Genomic DNA, 20032 nt, shown 5'->3' with positions numbered 1-20032 from the left:
AGCTTTCCTCATTTCCTCTGTAATCTTGCACATTTCAGACATCAACAAATAAATGAAATGTAATTGATATTAAGAAACATGCAAAGTGCATGGCTCATAGTTCAAAATAATCCTTATTTATCTTACACTGGACCTTGTTTAGATGGACTGCTGTCCTCACAGTCAGAGCTGTGTCCCTGAGATGTCTTAATTAAGGGCATCCCCTCTCCATGACAACATGAAGATCCAAGAAAGATCCAGAAAAACCTGACTGAACTGAGAATATGGCTCATTCACTACCTCCACATAAAATAATCTCATTATTTTAAACTTTAGCATGTTTACTTTGAGCATCCACCATTGTAACACAAAAACAGGTTCTCTTCAGTATAGGGCTGAGGTTCTGGCTTAATAGGGGATTTTACATGAACTATAGTGCAAAAAAAATGACTCCAGCAGGTGATCATGTTTGGTTTATACATATTTTATTTGGTGTATTTACAAACAAGCACATGCAGGAGCTGAACAGTGACTGACACTAGAGGGGCACTCTATACGCAACAGTAGGACAACGGGATGTCTACGGGCTACATGACACCAGAGAGGAGGAGAGGGAGGAACAGAACTAACTGTCACTCACACACACAAGTGAAAGTGCAGGATGCGCTGACAGAGAAGTGCTCGAACTCATCTCTGCTTTCACTTCATATACACGCACATACACACGGCCATGCGTGCATTTTCGCACACGAAAAACCCGGATAATTAGCGAGCTATTCCTTTCAGAAACCTCAAGATCAATAAATAATACATCCCATAAATAAATAGCTTTTAAACAAATGCATTTGTAATCTCACATCGGAAAGAAACAAACTAAACGTGTCTACTGATATTTTATCTGTATCTAGACTTTGTTTCTTTTATTTCTTTTAATCACTTGTGTTGGCATTTTTTTTTTCCTGATAATGAGTTATGACACTGGTTTAAGTTAATGCTACTGGACTGTTGCCAGCAATCGCATGCTACACTGAAACTCTGGAGAACTGATCTTTTCCCTGATCGATCAATAGCAATGGAACTTTCCTGCTGATTGAATAGAGGTCCTTTAGCGTTAGCCTTTCCTGGCCGCTTAAAAATCGCGCTCCTTCTTTTTTTAATTTAAGCACTTATCGTTTTATGCTTCCGATTTCCACTTGCATGATAACATCAAATTAAAATCGACTTTATAACAAACTAAACACACTTTTAGTTGCGCATTTAAATATATGCATAGTCATAGATACAGATAACTAATAATTATGTGACACAAAACAACAGGTTTTTTTTTCTTTTCATTTAAGCAACAACAAAACAAACAAATCACTTCCACTGCTACCACTACCATTAATATCAATGATTATGATCGGCAAACATGGGGTTAAGATAAATACAAAAGCTGAGGTACGAGGTGAAGACCAGCCACCAAACCCACAGACTTGTAGCATTTATGAATCGACATCACATCTGGGGTTTTTCTCACTGCGTTCATTTGAAATTCAGACAGTGCCGAGAAAGCGGGGCAGACTTTTGTGAGGGTTTTTGCTAAAACCCACGGAGGCTCTGTGAGATTCTGGCTACAGGTCGCTGTCGTCTATAACTTTGTGGGATATCTAAGATGTTTTCATTCAGAGCATTCGTGGTACATTACAGTGCATACAGAGTTTAAAAGGTATGAGCTAAATTTAATCATGTTATGAATATGATGACAATGGCAATACATAAAGCGCACAATAGGGAAGATACTGGATTGCATACTTAAAATAAACACATATTCATTTGTATTTGCATGTATGACATCCGCTTCGTGTTGTTGCAAATGTAAAGATGAATAATCACTCCATCAATACGGCTGCAGCCTTAAGCTGCTACTTTCTCATATTTATCTACCTTTCTATCTATCTTGGTAATATCAATCTCGTTTTATATAGCTATATATTTATATATATATATATTTTATATGTATATTTATACAGTCAAATACAGTAGCAGAAACATGTCAAACACACATAAACTAGGTGAGAAAGATGAGAGGTCAATAAGGGTAAAAGGTCAATAGAACGGGTCTACACAGCTACAGTTCACTACATTACTACGCAGTATGCAACAGGAGCTACGGCCCACTACTCCAACATGCTTTCCTCACTCGACGACCTGCAGCCAGGCTGTCGACCGCCGCCTCCTTGCGACAGATAGCCGCTGATTTGAACGCACTCGAGTGTGACAGACTGCAAAGAATTTTGGCGATCGCTTTCAGATCAGCGGCCGGCAAGCAAGGCGGAAATGGAGAAAAAAGGCATTTGAAGGGATAATTCACTCGAGGATCAAAGGTCTTCTGGTTTGAAATGATCCAAGTTTGAGTCGAGTCATTATTTCGCACCATCTGCTCAATTCCTGCTGCTAAAATCTATTAGTTGAACACTACCAAACTGAAATGATTGTGATGGGAAAAGCTCCAATATGTTCATAACAGGAGGGGGAGGGGGGGGGCTGCAGATTGCCTCTGATGCACATAAAGCACAACAGATGGTGTTATACCCTTAACTCAAACTGTAACCGAGCCTGTGTGAAATATCCCTTTCAGAGTAGTGCAGCCTTACCAGAACCTCTCAATACTCACCTAAAATATATATATATATATATATTTTTTATAATTATTTATTGATTTTTTTAGTGTTGATTAAGTGCAGCAGTTATGGTCACATGATGAGAGAGGTGTAGCCAATAGGTACCAGCCCCTCTTTGTCTCCCTGACGACAGCGAATCCAGTCTTGATCGACGCCTCCTAACACCACGAGCTCCTCCCCTTTGCGGAAGCTGAGCTCGGAACCGGATCCAGCGTGGTCACACAGCGTTCGCACCGACCTGGGACAGAAGACACTGTCTCAGCCGCAGTGATCGACGTTTACACCAGCCACAAAGAGTAACGTCAGCGTATGATGTCAGACGGGATGAGTCACCGTTTACAAGACTTCAGAATGATAACAACAGCTATTCTGGTGTCTCTGGTATAACCCCTGCCACCCTTATCAGTGGGGAAAAATATTGATTTGCAAAAGAAAAGACATAAAAATAACTGTGTCACCCACTGTGACTATGTTAGTCTTTTGAAAACAGATCTGGGTGAAAAATAGAGGACACTGCACACTCACAAGGCAGACAAACCCTATCATCTAATTTACTCTGGACGGAAATGTAAAATTTGACTTGAAACCAGCGATTGAGACCATAAAATCATTGGGACAACTTACTGATATCACGGGTCAATTGTTTTCTCACAGGCATGTAAACTATGGGGCTTCTCAGATGAGAAGAAAGCATGCAGATTTGAGGCACTAGCTTGGTATCACTACTCATACCTTGAAGTTGGATCTATCTTTCATATGCAGACTAGGATCCCACTTGTGTAAAGGTCTGACCCAAAATTACACTGCTGTCATCTGATTTTTGCCAGTTTTGGGCTTTGAGATGTTACCATTCACTTAACAAAGACAGTCTACATCAGGGGTGTCCAACTCCAGTCCTCGACAGCTACTGTCCTGCAGCTTTTAGAAGCATCCTTGTTCCGACACACCTCAATCAAATGAATGGCTTGTTATCACCTTTGCCAAATTGATGGTGTGCTGAAGAGGTAATCCAACCATTTGATTCAGCTGTGTTGGATTAGGGACGCATCTAAAAGCTGCAGGACAGTAGCTCTCGAGGACTGGAGTTGGAGACCCCTGGTCTACATTATAAAGGCCAATATAGGTCATATAAATGTATTTAAAACTTGGAAACAGAATCAGCGCTTGCAACAGCAACAGTGAGAAAACAGCAATGCTGTGTCATTGCTCCTTATCCATCATTGCCATCACTTTATGTCTGCTGTACCTGAGTGGTCTGGGTTTGTCCTTCATCTCCAGTGTGTCGACATCTTTCTCGGACTCTGATCCGGTCTCTCCCAGAGTCTCGGGGATCTTTCTCAGCATTGGTGTGGAGCTGCTGCTCACCATTCGGGTCAGCGCAGTGACACCGGGTGCAAACCACTGAGAGGGACGTCTGAGGAAAATTACAGAAACTTGGAAAATTACAAACAGACATGAGTCACAGACAATTGTCTTCAACAGAGGATTTGATTATCAGTAAAACCTATTTCTGTAGTCTAGACTACATAATAACTATTACATATTTAATGACTGACCTGGTTGGTTGTGTGTGACCTGTCGGGCTGGTGGGAGTTTTGGAGGCTCCAAAGAGCCGGCCCAGACCCCAGGGAACCTGAGTACTACCGCTGACTGGAGTGTAGTCGCTTCCTGCCTGAGCCTGGAGATCTGGCAGATCTGTGTTCATCTCATCCTTCTTCACTGCAGAGAGGCTCAACTCAGCCAGATTGTGACTCAGTCGGCCTCCCCAGCGCACCACAGCACCCCATCCCTGTTGAATTACCTGTAAATAAGAAAAAACAGATAAATTAATTTCTGCATAATCACACAATCATCATTGAATAAAAAGGCAGAGGAGTTGAACAGTTGTGGCTACCTGTCCTGCCTGCTGAGCGAGGCTGTCTTCCTCAACGTTAGGAGGAGGCAAATCTTCAATTTCTTTTTCCTGGACCCACAACAGTTGAGGACTCGTCTCCTCCTGAGTGATTGAAGCCTTTATGGGTCCAAAACTGGTATCTGTTGACGCTGCCGATCCTCCATTATCTGAATTAGTCACAGGTGATGATTTAGCATCTTTAGCTGCCTGATGATCTGGGCTTCCAAAGTCTACTTCTGAGAGGCTTTCACTGTATCTGCTGTCTGGAGTTTTGGATTGAGACCCATTTATTGCTGTCTCATTTGTTGAAAGCTGGGATCCAGGATCCGGAAAGGGGGGGCTGGGGATCTCTGGCCTGTGACTCTCTGGCTCTAAATGGTGGTGCTGGAAGAGCAGGTCGAGGTTGAAGGTGAGCAGGCTCAGAGGCTGCAACACAAGGAGCAGCTCCTCAAACAGAGGCTGGCAGGTGGCCTGCGACAGACGCATAAAAGAGGTGGGCTGGTAATAGGTCTCCAGCACATCTGAGAAAAGAGAGCGCGAGAGAGAGAGGTCAGTTTCAGTATTTACATTCATGCTTGTAACCAGATTTGCACCACGACATGAAAATAATGGCATTTATCGCTGCTGTCAATGTAACGTTTACAGAATCCAACTAAACAAATTCAGGACGTAAACACATGTCCACAGCTTTTACAAGAATATTCTCATGAATTTTTTTCAATGAAATTAATATGAGGAATATTAACAGCCTCTAGAGAAATATTAATGTTTACCTCTCGATCAAATGCAGCCATATAAAAGGTTTGACATGCAAGAATAAAGTTCCAAATCCAATTAATAGTATTTTGCCATTAAGCTTCAATATTTTAAAAGAAATATGTACAAATTTCAACAGAAACAAAATGCTGGTCATTTGAAAAATATTAATTAGTCCTGTATAGCACATACCTACATCAAGAAAACAGCCTGTTGATGACAGACTTTTTCTGCTTTCCCGCGTCATCTGAAGTGCTTCGCTTTCCTTCTCTCTGGATGATTCATTTACTGAATCAATTGGAGATCTTCGAGTTTGAGAGTTAAAAAATGTGTAAAAATGAGTCTGGTTGCCCAGCAGGGGACCACATATGCTATGGTCAGTGCTCGGTGGGACAGGTTGAGTCTGACCCACAGCCCTTTGCTGAGTGTCTTCCCCCTTTCTCTCTCAACACTTTCCTGTTTTCTTCTGTAACCTCGTCTTACAGTGTCGCAAATCACCTGCTCTAACCTTTGAACTGTGGACAGGTTCTTTTTACATGAACGCGTGACTGCTCTTCTCAATCAGCCCGTCACAGCAGCTGCCGTGGAGCTCACCTTTGCAGGAAATTCTGAAGTCACTGATCAGGCAAGCGGTCTCCTGATACTCTGAGTTTATTTCATTTATTTATCAGAGAGGGGAAAATCCCCTGCATTTGCATCCCCACCCTGGCAAACTGCACCCTGCTCATAACTGCAACAACTGCTAGAAGAGAGGAAAACTTACCACTGCAAGACTGAAGGTAAGACAGCCAGAAGTCAAGAAGCTTGGTACTACGAGACAAAAACAGAAAGAAGATGAGTAACGAGGATACAAAGAAGATACGTGCACAGAAATTATTATGCAGTTTAGGCCGGATTTACTAAGTGGAGCAAATTACCAAATACAAAAATGCGCCCATGGGAGTGGAAAGTTATGTGGGTGATCTACTAACAATGTGCTAATTTATAAACAAGAATGCAGGCAGTTGATTTCAGCATTCTGCAAGAGCAGCACAAATTAGCAGGTTAAAAACAAGCAGCCTCGATGAGGGTGTAGTAATACAGTGCAAGTACAGGTTTTACTCAAGTGTTTCTCTCTGAAAACAGTGAGAGAATTCAGGAAAATGATATGATAAGGAGAGACAATATCTGTAATATAAGGTTGAACTCCACTGTTAGAAATGACTGAAGACTGAGTGTGAACCTCAGGACTGAGACTCAGGTGGAGCGCAGACGAGAGCTGCGTTACTACAAACTATGTGTAACAGCTGACCTGCACCATGTGTAGGAGAACACAAATCACTATTTATTGTCGGTGTCTTATTGAAGATACTGTTACTGTGCCGCTATGTAAGTGCATGATCTGCTTTTTTGTTTCCTGCAGGCTGTATGAAGCGCTAAATACTTATTTCAGTCGATATTACATATTGTAAGATGAAGACATTTTTCTAACACATTAACAAAGATCCCGTTTTCATTTCAGCTCCACATTCCAATATGGTATGTAACAGCTCTGATAGAGAGAAGCAAAAATAAATAAACAAACTGAAATGAGACTAAATGCCTGAAACACTGAAAACCATCAGCCCACTCTAAAATATAACTCTGTTGCCTATTTAACATCAGGACTCTCCTCCTTCAGTTCACTTCAGTTCGGTTAAGTTAGGCTCCACTTCATCAAAATACCAGTATTACTACGGACCACAAATATGTGGAGCTCAGATCTAAGCGTGCAGAGTTAAGACCGAGCGAAGAGTTACAGGATGTAGCCAAACCTTTACACGCACTCACAACTTTGACCCATCCACCCATGTCGTTACGTACTCACACTGGTATCCTGTCATTCCAAATAAATGAACACTGCTAATGCAACTATCACAACAACACCAGGCACAAAATATAACAAGTCTTTTTTCTATGTTCAATTTACTGCAATTTGAGGTAAAATGAATGCCACAAAAGGGTTCTGTGGTTGCGCAGAACCATTAGTAAATCTGGCCTTATGAGTGCAATAATAAAATGAATAACGTGCTCTTAAACGAGTCGTCAGTGGAGATCAAGGATTGTTAATAGCCACTGCTTACTTCAGTAGGCCGAGGAGGAATGCGTTGAACCTGTGTTTGCTCTGTCTGAGCTGGGGTAGCTCTCCAACTCGAACTTGCAGACTGAACAAGGCATGAGTTTTAGGACCTTGGAAGATCGGTTGGGAGGAAGAGGATAAAATGCACACAGAGAGAGAGAGAGAGAGATCAATGAAGGACCTTACAGAAGTGAGTGAAAAATTGCTGTGAAGCTTGGCACTCGTAGGCCAATCAATATCTGTGTCCTGGTGTTCACTTTATTCAGCATTTTAGACGATAAAATCAACAAGTATTAACTGATGTGGGAGAAACATGGAGACAGACGAATTGCAGAGTTTATCACTATCAACCAGGAAACCAAACCTCAAGAGGAACAACAGGATAATATCTGATTTTTAATATCCACGGCTATGATGCATGATATGCTACCTGCCCTGGTTGAAGCCTGGACCAGACTCCAAGCAGAGTTTGGCCTTCTGCCTGCAATCAGGTCACTCTGGTAGGGTTTCAAGCCATCAGTCAGCAAGCTGTGGAGGGCGGGGCAGAGGCACTGCAGCACCAGACGGCCCAGTGATGGATTTATAGCGCTGTCTCCTGATAAGGCCTGAGGAGAGGAGAAGAAAGGAAGGGAGCACGGTTTGGGGGGGGAAAAAATGGGTGTTTGGTGAGGAGGAAGATGTGCAGCGATTGGACAAGAAGATGAAAAGGATGACTCAAAGAGAGAGGGAGGGGTGGAAAAGGGGGATTGTGTGGTGATGATCAACATGATGTAATGAGGGACGATTTGGGTGGTGAGTAAGCGGCAAGTTGACAAAGAAATTCTTGTGACTAAGAAACTGGGTTATCTTAAGATACTCTAGTACCCTGTTAACTGAGGAAGACTGGAGGAAGGCACACAATGGTCAAAAGAAGAAGGAAGAGGGGAAATATTTTCAAAGGTAAACAATGAATTTAATACACCATGACGTTTAGCCAAAAAAACATGACTAACACAGTCCTTCTAGCTACTGTCATCAAACCAGCAGGTACTGACCTTCTGAACCACAGTCCTTGAAGAACTGAACTGGGCCAATATGGCTTCCACTGCCACACTAACTGCGCCTACCAGGGCTAGAGAGGAGAACCGGGTGTAAAAAAAAAAAAAAGCTGGTTAGAAGAGAGTGCACAGACAAACAAACGCACATCCTGCACATGTACATCCAACCCCACCTTTCTTTTCCTGTAGGCACAGAGAGGATAGGCCAAGACCTCTCATTGGATGCTTCACATCCTCGCCCATCCAGGGTGTGTCTGTCTTCAGCACAGAGCCAGCGAATGAGACACTGCGAACAGCTGACAGCGATGGTAAACAAAACCCCAAATAAATATATATCGCAATTACTTTGTATGCAAGTGATTAAAAAAAAATACAAATTAACAAACTTAAAAAAAAAAAAGAATTGCCACCAAAAGAAACAAAACAACTAAAATATTAGCATTATTAGCAGGAGCAGTTAAGCAATGAAGAAGCCAGATAGAAGCAGATGGAAGCAGTCGTTACTGCTGACGACAAACAGTGAGCGAGCACATCCTGTAGGATTACTGTGATGAGGTTTTCACAACTGGATCTGCGAACACAACTTTTTGTCTGCTTCAGGGCTAAACAGGATCCCATGCAATTAACCTCAACTCACACAAACACAGTTATACAAATACTCACATACTTAATATAGGCATACACGGAGGAACTGCAGAGCTAGGAACAAACAAGTGTAGGAACTACCACAAGAACCAGGTCAGAAGAAAGTACATCCATGTGCAAAGGGTAGGTGTAAAGTACATTTTGCTGTTTATATAAATGTATTTATATAAACTAGATCGATAAATGCAAATGTGTACAATGGACAGGATGCCGGGGATCTTAACCGAACACAGAACAAATAAAAATGAAAACTTTATTTATTTATTAGCATCACATCATCATCGAGCAGCTACTTGAGGTTCGCTTTGCATGAAATGCACGTGTCTGTTTGGGTATACCATGCAAAAACAAAAAGACAACAAGAACAACATCGGGACAAAGAGACAGACAGGTGAGGAAAGACAGACAGAGAGAGAGAGACAGTGACGAGAGTGACTCTAGACACCTTGTGACAGAAACAGCTGTTACCCTTCTGAAGGCCCTTTGCAGATTTGAAAGGACAGAGCAGATAAGACGTATCAGATGGCCTACAGGGACGCGCCTTCTGATATATAAAACAGCTACAGTTACCTAGTTCTTTCAAATCTGCAAACCCCCGGGGCCATAGGTGACACAAGCGTGTAGGCCACCACATCCAGACGAGAGAAGAGAGACAGAAATAGAGACAGACAGAGAGACAGACAGACATGCAAGCGAGATGTCAGACAAGGAGAAAAAGTGTAAGATGTATGGAGAGAGAGAGATCTTACTCGCCACGCGTGACTGCAGAGGAGCCTGGTAGAGTTTTGGGGGTAGGGGGGGCGCCCTGGGCGGTATAGGAGGGTAGAGGTTTGGATAGTAGAGGGGAGCAGCGAGGGCAGGCAAGGTGTGCGAGCGAGGAAAAAGCGGGGAGCTGAGGGAGGAGCCTGCTGCACCGGGAGGGGGTGCTCCGGAGCGATGGGGAGGGGAGAGGGCTCCGATAGGAGAGAGGCGGGGGGGAGCCCCCCTGTGAAGAGGGCAGTTCTTAGGGTGGTACAGGTAATAGGTGGGGAGGGGAGGGAGATCTTTGGATGTCCTAGCCTTGATGCTGACCTGGTCTGTGTGTGAGAGTGAGCGCTTCTCTGAATACATCGAATCCCTAGCACCGATGCTGTTTGAATACATCATCATAACATCAATATTCTTATACGGTGTGGTGCAATCTGGAGCTTCAGCGGTGCTGCTAACAGACACGGCGTTGGCATCATTCTGCTTCTCTGAATCACTTTGGTAAAGGGAGTCAAGGTTGCAGATTGAGTCAGTTGCAAAGTCCCTTTCATTGGTTTTGGGATCGCTGTTATATTGGTAAGCTGAATGTGTGTTTTGCTTAAACTTATCCCCACAGTCACGTGGAGACTCTACACCAAAAGCAGCCGGGGATTCATCTTTAAACCCAGAGCTTATAAAAGAGCTCGATTCATTTCTGTGGATACAAGCTGAGTGGACAGCAGGAGTCCACCGTGTGTTTCTGTGTGTGTCTGTGGGCCCTTGGCCTACATGACTGCGGGGCCTGGGATCTGCAAGGGGGTGGGAGTAACAGTAGCCTGGGCGAAAGGAAGGGATAGCGGTGTGGAGGAAGTAGGGTTGGGAGGACTGGGCGAGGGAGAGCGGGGGTGAGGAAACTGCTTGGTTCAAAGGGAGAACAAGGCCAAAAAGTGCAGGAGTTCGGATGGTGAGGGCAGACGCACAAGCATAAATGGTAATGAGGGAGCGATGATGCCAAAATGGAGACAACCGAATGGAAACAAACCAAACGGGATGGATAAGTGAGAAAAACAAGGAAGATAAAAGTAAGAAAGAGGCGGCAAAGAAATGGGAAGGAGAGAGAGATGCAGAACATGTTAGTGTCTGTTGAGAGAAAAAAATGCACATGTGTATTCTAGCAGTCATCTTCAAAACACCATGCAGTATTTATTCCAGTCAAACGTCTGATTGACAGTTACACACCGACGGTGCATGGAAGTCAATGGAGCTGATTTATGAAGAGCAATAAACACAGTCTTTCGCTTAGGAGGGGTCTGACATCACAGGAAATGACACGGAGGCTGTAAAAGAATAATTACGGAGCAGTCTCACAGCTGCACGGTAGAAGGACTCGGTCTGCCATTCACTCGCTTAATTCATCATAATTAAAATGCCATTCCTGAAGAGTCATCCTACTACAACACGTGTTAAGAATCCACGTTTTCTTTGTGACATCAGATTTCTGTTTGACACCTGAGAGTTATGAGTGATAACCACAGTCAGTGACTGGTGTTGCTAAACGTTTTGTACTTTACTGCAGTGCGTGCTGTCATCACCTCCGGATCACCTTCTTGCTCACTCTCTGCTTTTAGTTTCTATCTCTCTCTACCTTCGTCCCCACCACCCCTCCCTTCTCCACCAGTACAGCAAAAACTGTACTGCTGAGTCAGTCAACAGATAACAGATTTCTGTTCCTTTCTGCTCAATCATCAGGCCCGCCTTTGTGGAAATTCAGAGTGGCACCCCGACTCTCGTTACACTGTATTGACCTTAAACTAAAAAAGGAGCTAGAAAGCAACCATACCTTGGTTAGACTTGAGCTGTGTCTGAACTGCAACAAATACATGATACTTCCTAGTTTTCTGAACCTGGCTGGCAGTAATTGGTCCATGTACTAAGATCCACCCCTTCAGCTCTTAAAGGTGTATACACCTATCCCCCAAACCTACCTCGCTGCAGTAGTTTTGAAAAAAGATCTGAAACTTTTAACCTATAAATTTTTAACCTATAAATCGTTTAGAAAAAATAATCCAGTCTTGGTTTTAAATACCCTGCTGTACATGAACAACTTAGTTTTAATGTAGCCTAATGTAGGACCATATGAGCTACGTAACCTGATCTGAGCTATCTGTGCTGCTCCAGGGAGCAAAGGGTGGGGTGTTGGGGTGGAGACAGCATAAGTAAAAACATATAAATGTCCCAAAACTGGGATTCAAAACGATTAAAGAAGCAGAGAGAGAGGGGAGAAGGAAAATATTTCCGGATGCCCACAAAGAAAGAAAAAAACAAAAACAGGAAACAGGAAAAAGTCAGATTTAAAGTGAGGAAGGTAGTGAGCTCCATTATTCCTCTCCCCCTCAATCTGAAGAGTGGATGAATAATTGAATAAGTCTGTGATGACATCACACACTGATAACCCGTACAGGAAATACTGGCTGGAAAGTTTCCAACCTCCCCTTTCTCCTCATATTACCTTCACTAGCCTCACTATATTCTTCCATCTCTTACTGTTGTGTTCACATTTCTTACTGCCCTATCTAAAATCACCCTGTTTATCCCCTGCCATCACATCATTGCATCATCCTTTTCAGTGACTCATGTTCCCGCTCCATCTCTCTTCCGTGGCTCCATTTATCATTTCCACAAATGAGTGTACTTTTTTTTCATTTCCCTTGGCTTTCTGTTTCTTTTCATTGTAATGTCAAAGGATATTATTTGTGCATCACTGAAGAACTGAGCAAGATGACTGTGAGTGTGCCTTTTCCCCATCTGTTCCTCTCCATCATCTGCCCGTCCCAGATCTGTTTTTCTCGCATCCAATTTGCTCTGACTTATTGTAGTGTGTTTACTTTCTTCTATGCACATGCACAGGCAGGAATGTACTTTGTGTAATTGAATATAACTTCCAATTTACTACCATTAAAATCACACTCACCTGAAGTTCTTGATTCAAGAGTCCGTCCTCCATCAGCTTGTCCTCTCACCTCCACCTCCTCCTTTAGTTTGTCCTGCCCTTCTTTTTCGTCCTTCTTAATTTCTTCCCACTCTCTGTCCAAGGTCCACAGGCTGCTGTCACTGACTGAGCAGCCAATCTTCTGTGATGGGCACAACTCTAGTTGCCCCCCCTCCTTATCAGCTCTCTGGAGCATTTCCTGCAGAGCAGCCATTGAGGTGAGGGCTGGCGGCGGCTGCATGAAGAGGGCCTGAGCCTGAGAGGTATACTCCCACTGGCTGCCATCACTTCCCTCCTTATGTTTCCTCCACTTTAAGTTGTAGAGTATATCTGGATCTGGAGTGATTATTGTGGGGTCAGGATCGGGCTCAATGATCACCTTAGTCGGAGGAGAGGAGCTCTTGTTGCGGAAACGCAACTCTTTAAAGGTTGTGACCTTTGGAGCTGACCCTGGAGAGGTACCTGATGAATTGGGCTTCTTTTGGGTTTCCACATATGCCTTTCTCTTTTCTATGGATGGCAGCTGTGGTGGGGATTCACACTCTGGTGTGAATGCTATCAGCCAATCAAAACGCTCGGGTTGTTCAGAGTTGGCGGGCAGAGTGCTGACTTTGAGGGATGGCAAACATGGAGGAATGGGTGGCAGAGGGCGAGGGGGAGGAGGAGGCGGCGGTGACTCTGGTGGCTCAGCAGAATAACGGGAAGCTCTAAAGCTCACATTCTTTGCTTTATCTTCATGTGTATTGCTTAAACTGTAGTACTGCTCGAATGCGAAGCCAGTGTTTTTCTTCCTTCTCCTTGCCATCTCAGTAAATGACGTTGTTCTCTGTGCGTCTCTGCCCTCCTCTTTCTTTTTGCCTTCTTCAGCTATATCTGCTTTTTGATCTCCCTCCAACTTTTCAGTGCCAATCCATTGATCTCTGGCCACCAGCTGTGTGTCAGGCTCACTTTCCTCTTCTCTGTACCGCAGACTGAACTCTTGTGACTCCAGAGATTTAGGTTTCATGAAATTATCTCCATCTCCCTCGTCTTCTAACCCCCCGACACAGACACCAAGCTCAGGGCTGAGTTTGAGGAGCTCGGCTTGGGTAAGTCCAGCAAGCATGAGCAGTTTCCGAATCTCTACATCCAATGCGTGGAAGGATGGTGGAGGAGGCAGCGCAGGTGGAGGTGGTATGGCAGGAGGAGAGGAAGAGGAGACTGAGATAACAGGTGGAGGAGGGAGTGGTGGGGGGCGGGTGGTAGGTGGGGGGAGGGACATGGGGGTCTTTTCCTGTTCGGCTTGAAGAGCCGCGAGGCGCTGCGCTTCCTTCCGTGCGAGGTGTCGCTTTCGAGGTGGAGGGATAGGAGGTGTTGGGGTGGGGATAGAGGGAGGTGGAGAAGGGGTGGTATACAGCGTGAGGTAAGGAACTGGCTTAGAAGCAGGGAGAGGAGGAATGGATGGTGGAGATGAAGGTAGGGATTTCTCACACCTAAAAGTGGTGAATGTGGGGGATGAGGAGTTAGGTGAGAAGGTAGACAATGTAGGAGAGGTGGAAACAGCGATGGAGGTGGTCTCTCTGCTGATATTTATGTAGGTGTGGAGGTCCGAGCTCACACTGGCATGTCGCGCTGGAGGTTTTGGGGGTCTTGGTGGCGGTTCAACAGGGGAAGGTGTGAGGGAATCTGGAACAAGGGGATCTTCACAGTCTGACGGAGCGGTTAAGTCGACCCCGGCATCGGAAAACTCCTGAGATTCTCCCATCATTCCATCATGTGTTTTATACAGCTTCCAGGGAATGTCAATGTTGCCCATTTCATCCATGACATCCGAAAGGTCCTGCTCATCCAGATCTCCAAGATCAAGTCCCTTCTCGTGGAGTCTGGCAATGTAGGTCAGTTTTACTTCCCTGTTCACCTTTTCCAAACGATCCAGGTGATCTAAGCGATCCCGCAGAACATCCCAGTGCTGTTCCCCGTCCAGATCCCAGCGAGCCACTTGGATCACCTGGCTGAACCGCTCCATTTTCCCAAATTCTCCGACCGATTCTAGAAAGTCAAGCAAGCCTAATTTGGTGACCTCAGAATCATCTTTGACTCCTAAGTAGTCAGGGGAAGGTGAGTCAAGCGCAGAAGGGTAACCCTCATCTGGGGAGCAAGGTGGACTCGGGGAATGAGATGTTAAACAGAAGGGATTTCGGTTCAGAGGGAGGGATGGAGGTGAGCGAGCAGGAGGCTTGCTATCAGGGCCTTGTGGGAGAGAGTGGTCTTTGGAGGAAAGAGAGACGGACAGATTGTCTTGATCTTGGGAAGAGCAGATGGAGGCAGATTGATCGGCACAGTCAGACTCCAGATCAGAACAGGAGCTGATGGAAGTGGAGGAAGAGGAGGTAGAAGAAGAGAGCGAGAACTCCAGGAGGGAGGGGGGACAGTCGCAGCACGAGGGGACCAGGGTGTCATCATCTTCATCGTCATCGTTATCGTCCTCTTCATCGTCAATCTCAATATCCCCGCTGCTCTCTTCCTCATCATCTTCCTCCACCTTTGCATTTTTCTTATTGTCTACTTCAGTGTTTTCATCTGAAATCTTCTCTTCATTTTCCAGACTGGCAGCAGGGCAGGCAGAAATTTCCATCTGGGCCTTTGCCTGTGCCTGCTCCTTGGCCCCGGTCCCATCCTGCCTCAGGGGCATCGGGGCCGGTGGAGGCGGTAGCTGCAGTTGATGTCTGAGGGAGATGGTGTTGTTGTTGTTGTGGTTGTGGTTGAACATGCTGTTGTTATCCTGTGGGGATCGGCCATCACAGCATAGACACGGGAGGCTCGGCTCGTTGCAGTTCGGGTCAACAGGAAGAACCGAGGGAAGCGGAGGAGGCGGATCCGCTGCGAGTACAATTTGAGTTGCTGCAGATGCACGGGCATTCTTGGGTTTGGGTTTAGCTAGTTTAGAGACAGTAGAACCCTGTTTCTGTGAGCTTAACCTGGACTGGCTTACTGGAGCTCGAGGCTGTACGCCCACTCTGGTCCTGGAGGGAGCGGTGGGGCCCTTGGTGGCCCGGCGTGGGGACGGCGTGGTGATTGTGTTCATGTTTTTATCCTCCCTCTGAAACCCAGGGCCATGAGACTTTGGTGCAGCTAAGTTATTGGTCCGTCTGCTGACGTCAAAGCGCCGCGGTTTCGACGGCTGAGAGGACTGCATTGTGGGAATAGGACTTTTTTGGATATTCTGATATTTCTGTTGCTATGGAAACAAGTATTGTAGAGCCTCCAAACTATGACGCGCTGTGACAGTCACATCTTGGCGTGACTCCCGAGATCCTGTAACATCAAAGAAGACACACAGTGAATAACAAATATGAGCAGCTTCTGCTCATTGCAGAGCAAATTCTTACTCTACACATGTTTGCATATTAGGTTTAAGCTTTGAAGCGAACCCATCATCGAGACTATTCATTAAAAGGCAACTGCTTTTGGGGGTTTTCTGTTCTGTAATTATCACAGCCCGGGAAGTCACACACTGTGACTCACAGTTAGAGTAGCACATTGTTAAGCATTGCCCCTTAAAATAAATACGTTGAGAACTCTTAGTAGTTAATTTTAATTCCTCTGTGTGTGTGTGTGTGTGTGTGTGTGTGTGTGTTGAGGTGGGAATTTTTCTTTTAGTATTAAAGGTGAGCATACCAATCCAAACAATAAATGCTAAACCAACCAAAAGTAAAAAACAAACAAACAAATAAAATATTTAAAACCAGGTGCAGCATATTACACTGCTGTGTAACAGGGTGTTAAATTATAACTGTACACTTTCACACAAAGTCTGGTTTACATTGTTTGAATTTTTATTATTATTTACTCCATCCTTTCAAGCATTTATCAAATATATTCATCTTAAACAGGTCAAATAAAGGTTAGTTTTTCCTGCAGTAAGTCAAACAAACCTGCTAACACATGCAGAGCAAACAAGAATCATTACAGACACGCAGGTTTGATAGAAATATATAAGCCGGTGTGATGGTACTTAAATATAAGATTTGAAAACTGGATATTCGAATGCCATTCTGTCCTATCGTCAAAAATATATGGAAAAGATTTGCTCTTTCCATCCCACAGCCTCTCCAGCAGTCAATTTCACTGAAAGTGAATCAGCAAGAGTCATAATCAAATAATCATTTAACCCTGTGAGGTCTTAGTCATCATTGATAAGCCCTGACCATATGCTGTGGATACAAATCAAAGGGAATTTTTCTTGAGAAAAAATGCAAATAATTTTTTAGACTTTTTTTATACTGGCAAACTGGTTCTCTAACGTGGCAGTGGTTTTCATCTTTGCCTAAAAAATGAAAGATTTCCGGTTTGATCCTGGAAGGAAATCTGCCAAATTAAACATGAAGAGCTACTCACTGTGTCGGCCCCTTGTGACTAAGAGAGCAGCTAAAAGTAGCTCTATTATTTAGACTAGCAGAATTATTTTTAAAGCCAAAAATTAAATATTCTGACAGCTTTAGATATTAAATATTATATAAATATATTTAGATATTAAAATATTAAATATTCTGACACCTTAGGAATAAGATTTAGAGGTACTATGGTAGGTACTGAGACATCTAAAGACCACAGCTGGGACTTATGTGTTTGGAAAAATGTAGCCCTAACATATAAAATGTCTTTTTATATGTTAGGGCTTAAAATGACTATTAATATGATCAAAAATATTATTCAGATCTGGGCACCTGTCCAGAGTGAACCCTACAATATCTGGGGTAAGCTCCAGCGTCCCTGGGAATAATAATATCCACATAAACAAAAAATTACATTGTCATAATGGTGAGATGATGCAAACGGTGATAATACTGTAATACAGAAGGTGGTGTCTTCCATACAAAATTTCGAATACTTAATTCCTGCAATCTTGCAGCTAAATAGATACTTTTAGAGCTTCTCTATTTGTATGCAGTGCTTCTGCAAGATACCTGCACGGCTCCTTTCATCTGCTGGTTTCACACAACACCCAACTATTCAAACACCCACCCACACACATGAAATGATTCTCCTTGTAATAATAATTGTCAGCTAATTTATAGTCTGATAACTGTCATCAGTTATGCTCGTCTTCACTGGGCTATGATATTCATGGAAATCTGGATCAAAAGAAACAAATCGTAAATAACAAAGAAAACACACATACATTTAAGTGGAGCATGAAATAATCACTCAGCGGTAGAGAACAACACCCAGTCTGCTTTTTAAAAGCCCATCTACTGAAGGCTATTGCTCATATATTCCTCCACAGTGCCCTTCACATCACTGAAGAATATAAATCACTGGAGTGCCTGTTTACACTGCTGGGCCTCCGTCGGGATGGCCCTTAGCAAACTAAGCCTTGAAATAAAATATAAAACACAGCATACCGTCATATGTAATGCAATCCGTCCTGTGCTCAGAGTTTAACCCTGTATCTATTGATCCCACAGAGCTGATGGAGACAGGGGTGGATGGGTGGAGGAGGGAGGAGGGGAGTACCTCCAACCCGCATCGCTCTGATAAACGGGCCCATACGCCCCTATTACAACTCAGACAAAAACCATCATTTTCACACTACAATTAGAACAGACAAAACAGTTATTTGCGTATTTACGCAAAGCTATCTAATCCGACAAATGCCACCGCGAACAGAGGAATTTATTGTCTTATCCTACGCAGTCTCAGGGGGGTAAGAGGAGGATTTTCTTACCCGATCGTCCCATGCAGGTTCGCTTGAAAGACATCTACATGCACGATAAAGCTGATAAAAAATGCACTTGACTCACATTCAGATAAAGATGGATGAAGGTCTCCATCTCGTCGGGCTCTCTCACATCCCCAGTCCGTGAGAATGTGAATCTCGAACAGCCTCAGCATCTGTCTTCTCGCGAGCATCCAGAAATCCCCCCACCTCCCCCGATCAAACCACACCCCTTACCCCTCGCCTTATCATCACATTCAGTTAATCTATAGTCCTTTTTAGCTTTGTCTTCTTAAAATAATGAGTCTCAAGTGTTCACCCCCCAATTATCATGATTTATGCATTTGGTGATTACTTTAACAGAAAATTAACTCATATAAAAAGGTCATATTTAATTGCGTTTAACTGTATTTTAAATACATATAGAAAAGGACAAAATTATTATCCTCTCCCAACACACACACACACACACACACACACACAAAATTATTTCTATTTGTACATAATAACAAAATTATTTCAGAAACAAATACCATGACCAAAATTATTAGCCCGCTGAAAAACTGATCTTTTTACTGAGCTATATCATGAACCACTGCTGTGCAATGAAATGCTATTATTTTGTAGTGCTCAAAGCTCAAGCTGACGGTTATCCTCCAAGTTAAACACAGTATAAAAATGTCAACAAGGGTTTGAGCCGTCACTTGAGTAAAAATCATGCCAAAAACAGAAGATATCAGTTATGAGTCGAGAAAAAGAATTATTCATGCTGATAAAGCAGTAGATGGATATAAAACAGTATCACAGCGTATCCAAGTGTCAAGAACTGGAGTGAGAAGTATCATCAAGAAATTCAAAGGGAGCCACACAATACAGACCAAGTCTCGTAGACGTAGGAAGCAAAAGATTTCAAACACTCTGGAAAGAAAAACTGCGAGAAATTTTGAAGTCAGACTAAAGTATGCTAAGTATGCTGAGTGCTTTCCTCAGATGAGCTGAAACTAGAGTAGGGATGCTGCTTATGTTTGGAGAAAGAAGGGAGAGAAATACAACCCAAAGAACACCCTCCCTACAGTGAAACAAGGTATTGGGGGTACAACGTGGTGGGGATGCTTCAGTGCATTCGGAATTGGGAATCTCATGAAAGTGGAAGGAATCACAAAGAAATAAGGATATGTGAAGATTCTGAAAGAAAACCTCAAGCAGTCATCGCTTTGTTTTCCAAGGTGACAGTGACTTAAAACATTTGTTGCCTCTGTTGAAGAACTGCTTCCAGACGGCCAAAGTGAACATTACAGACTGGTCTGCACAAAGCCCTGACTTTGTAAATCTGTCGGGAAGACCGAGGTCCATGCCAGAAGACCATCAAATCTGGAGGAGCTTGAGAGCTGGGCTGAGATTGCTCAGACGTATGTGAGGCTTCGTGAAAACTAGAACAACTGACTACAGGCTGCAAATTGGACACACCATTGACTATTAGCATCATGGTGGTTAATAATTTTGATTTGTGTGATGAAAGTAAAATAACGTAAGCATGCAAAATAAAA

General features: G+C 43.6%; 1 protein-coding gene across 3 annotated transcripts; it reads right to left on the bottom strand.

The window, feature by feature from the left end:
* Positions 1-447: 447 nt before the first annotated feature.
* Positions 448-18679, bottom strand: rusc1 (RUN and SH3 domain containing 1). Of its 3 annotated transcripts, none has more exons than XM_006804864.2 (12): positions 18571-18679; positions 12770-16081; positions 9822-10712; positions 8601-8723; positions 8425-8501; positions 7821-7995; positions 7395-7500; positions 6056-6102; positions 4537-5057; positions 4199-4443; positions 3889-4056; positions 448-2880 (listed from the first exon to the last, which is right to left on the bottom strand). In XM_006804864.2, the coding sequence occupies exons 2-12, from the start codon at positions 15960-15962 to the stop codon at positions 2715-2717; spliced, it is 5712 nt and encodes a 1903-aa protein (XP_006804927.2). In that variant the 5' UTR covers positions 15963-16081; positions 18571-18679; the 3' UTR covers positions 448-2714. The 3 variants fall into 3 exon arrangements, with proteins under 3 accessions (XP_006804927.2, XP_087704346.1, XP_006804928.2); XM_087848220.1 differs by having other exon boundaries at positions 18495-18603; XM_006804865.2 differs by lacking the exon at positions 9822-10712.
* Between the last annotated feature and the right edge of the window lie 1353 nt (positions 18680-20032).

The sequence above is a fragment of the Neolamprologus brichardi genome, chromosome 11 (assembly GCF_056152115.1).
Source record: "Neolamprologus brichardi isolate AB-2024 chromosome 11, ASM5615211v1, whole genome shotgun sequence".
Lineage (NCBI taxonomy): Eukaryota > Metazoa > Chordata > Actinopteri > Cichliformes > Cichlidae > Neolamprologus > Neolamprologus brichardi.
The sequence above is the reverse complement of the archived record's forward strand: the minus strand, read 5'-3'. Positions and strand labels throughout refer to the sequence as shown.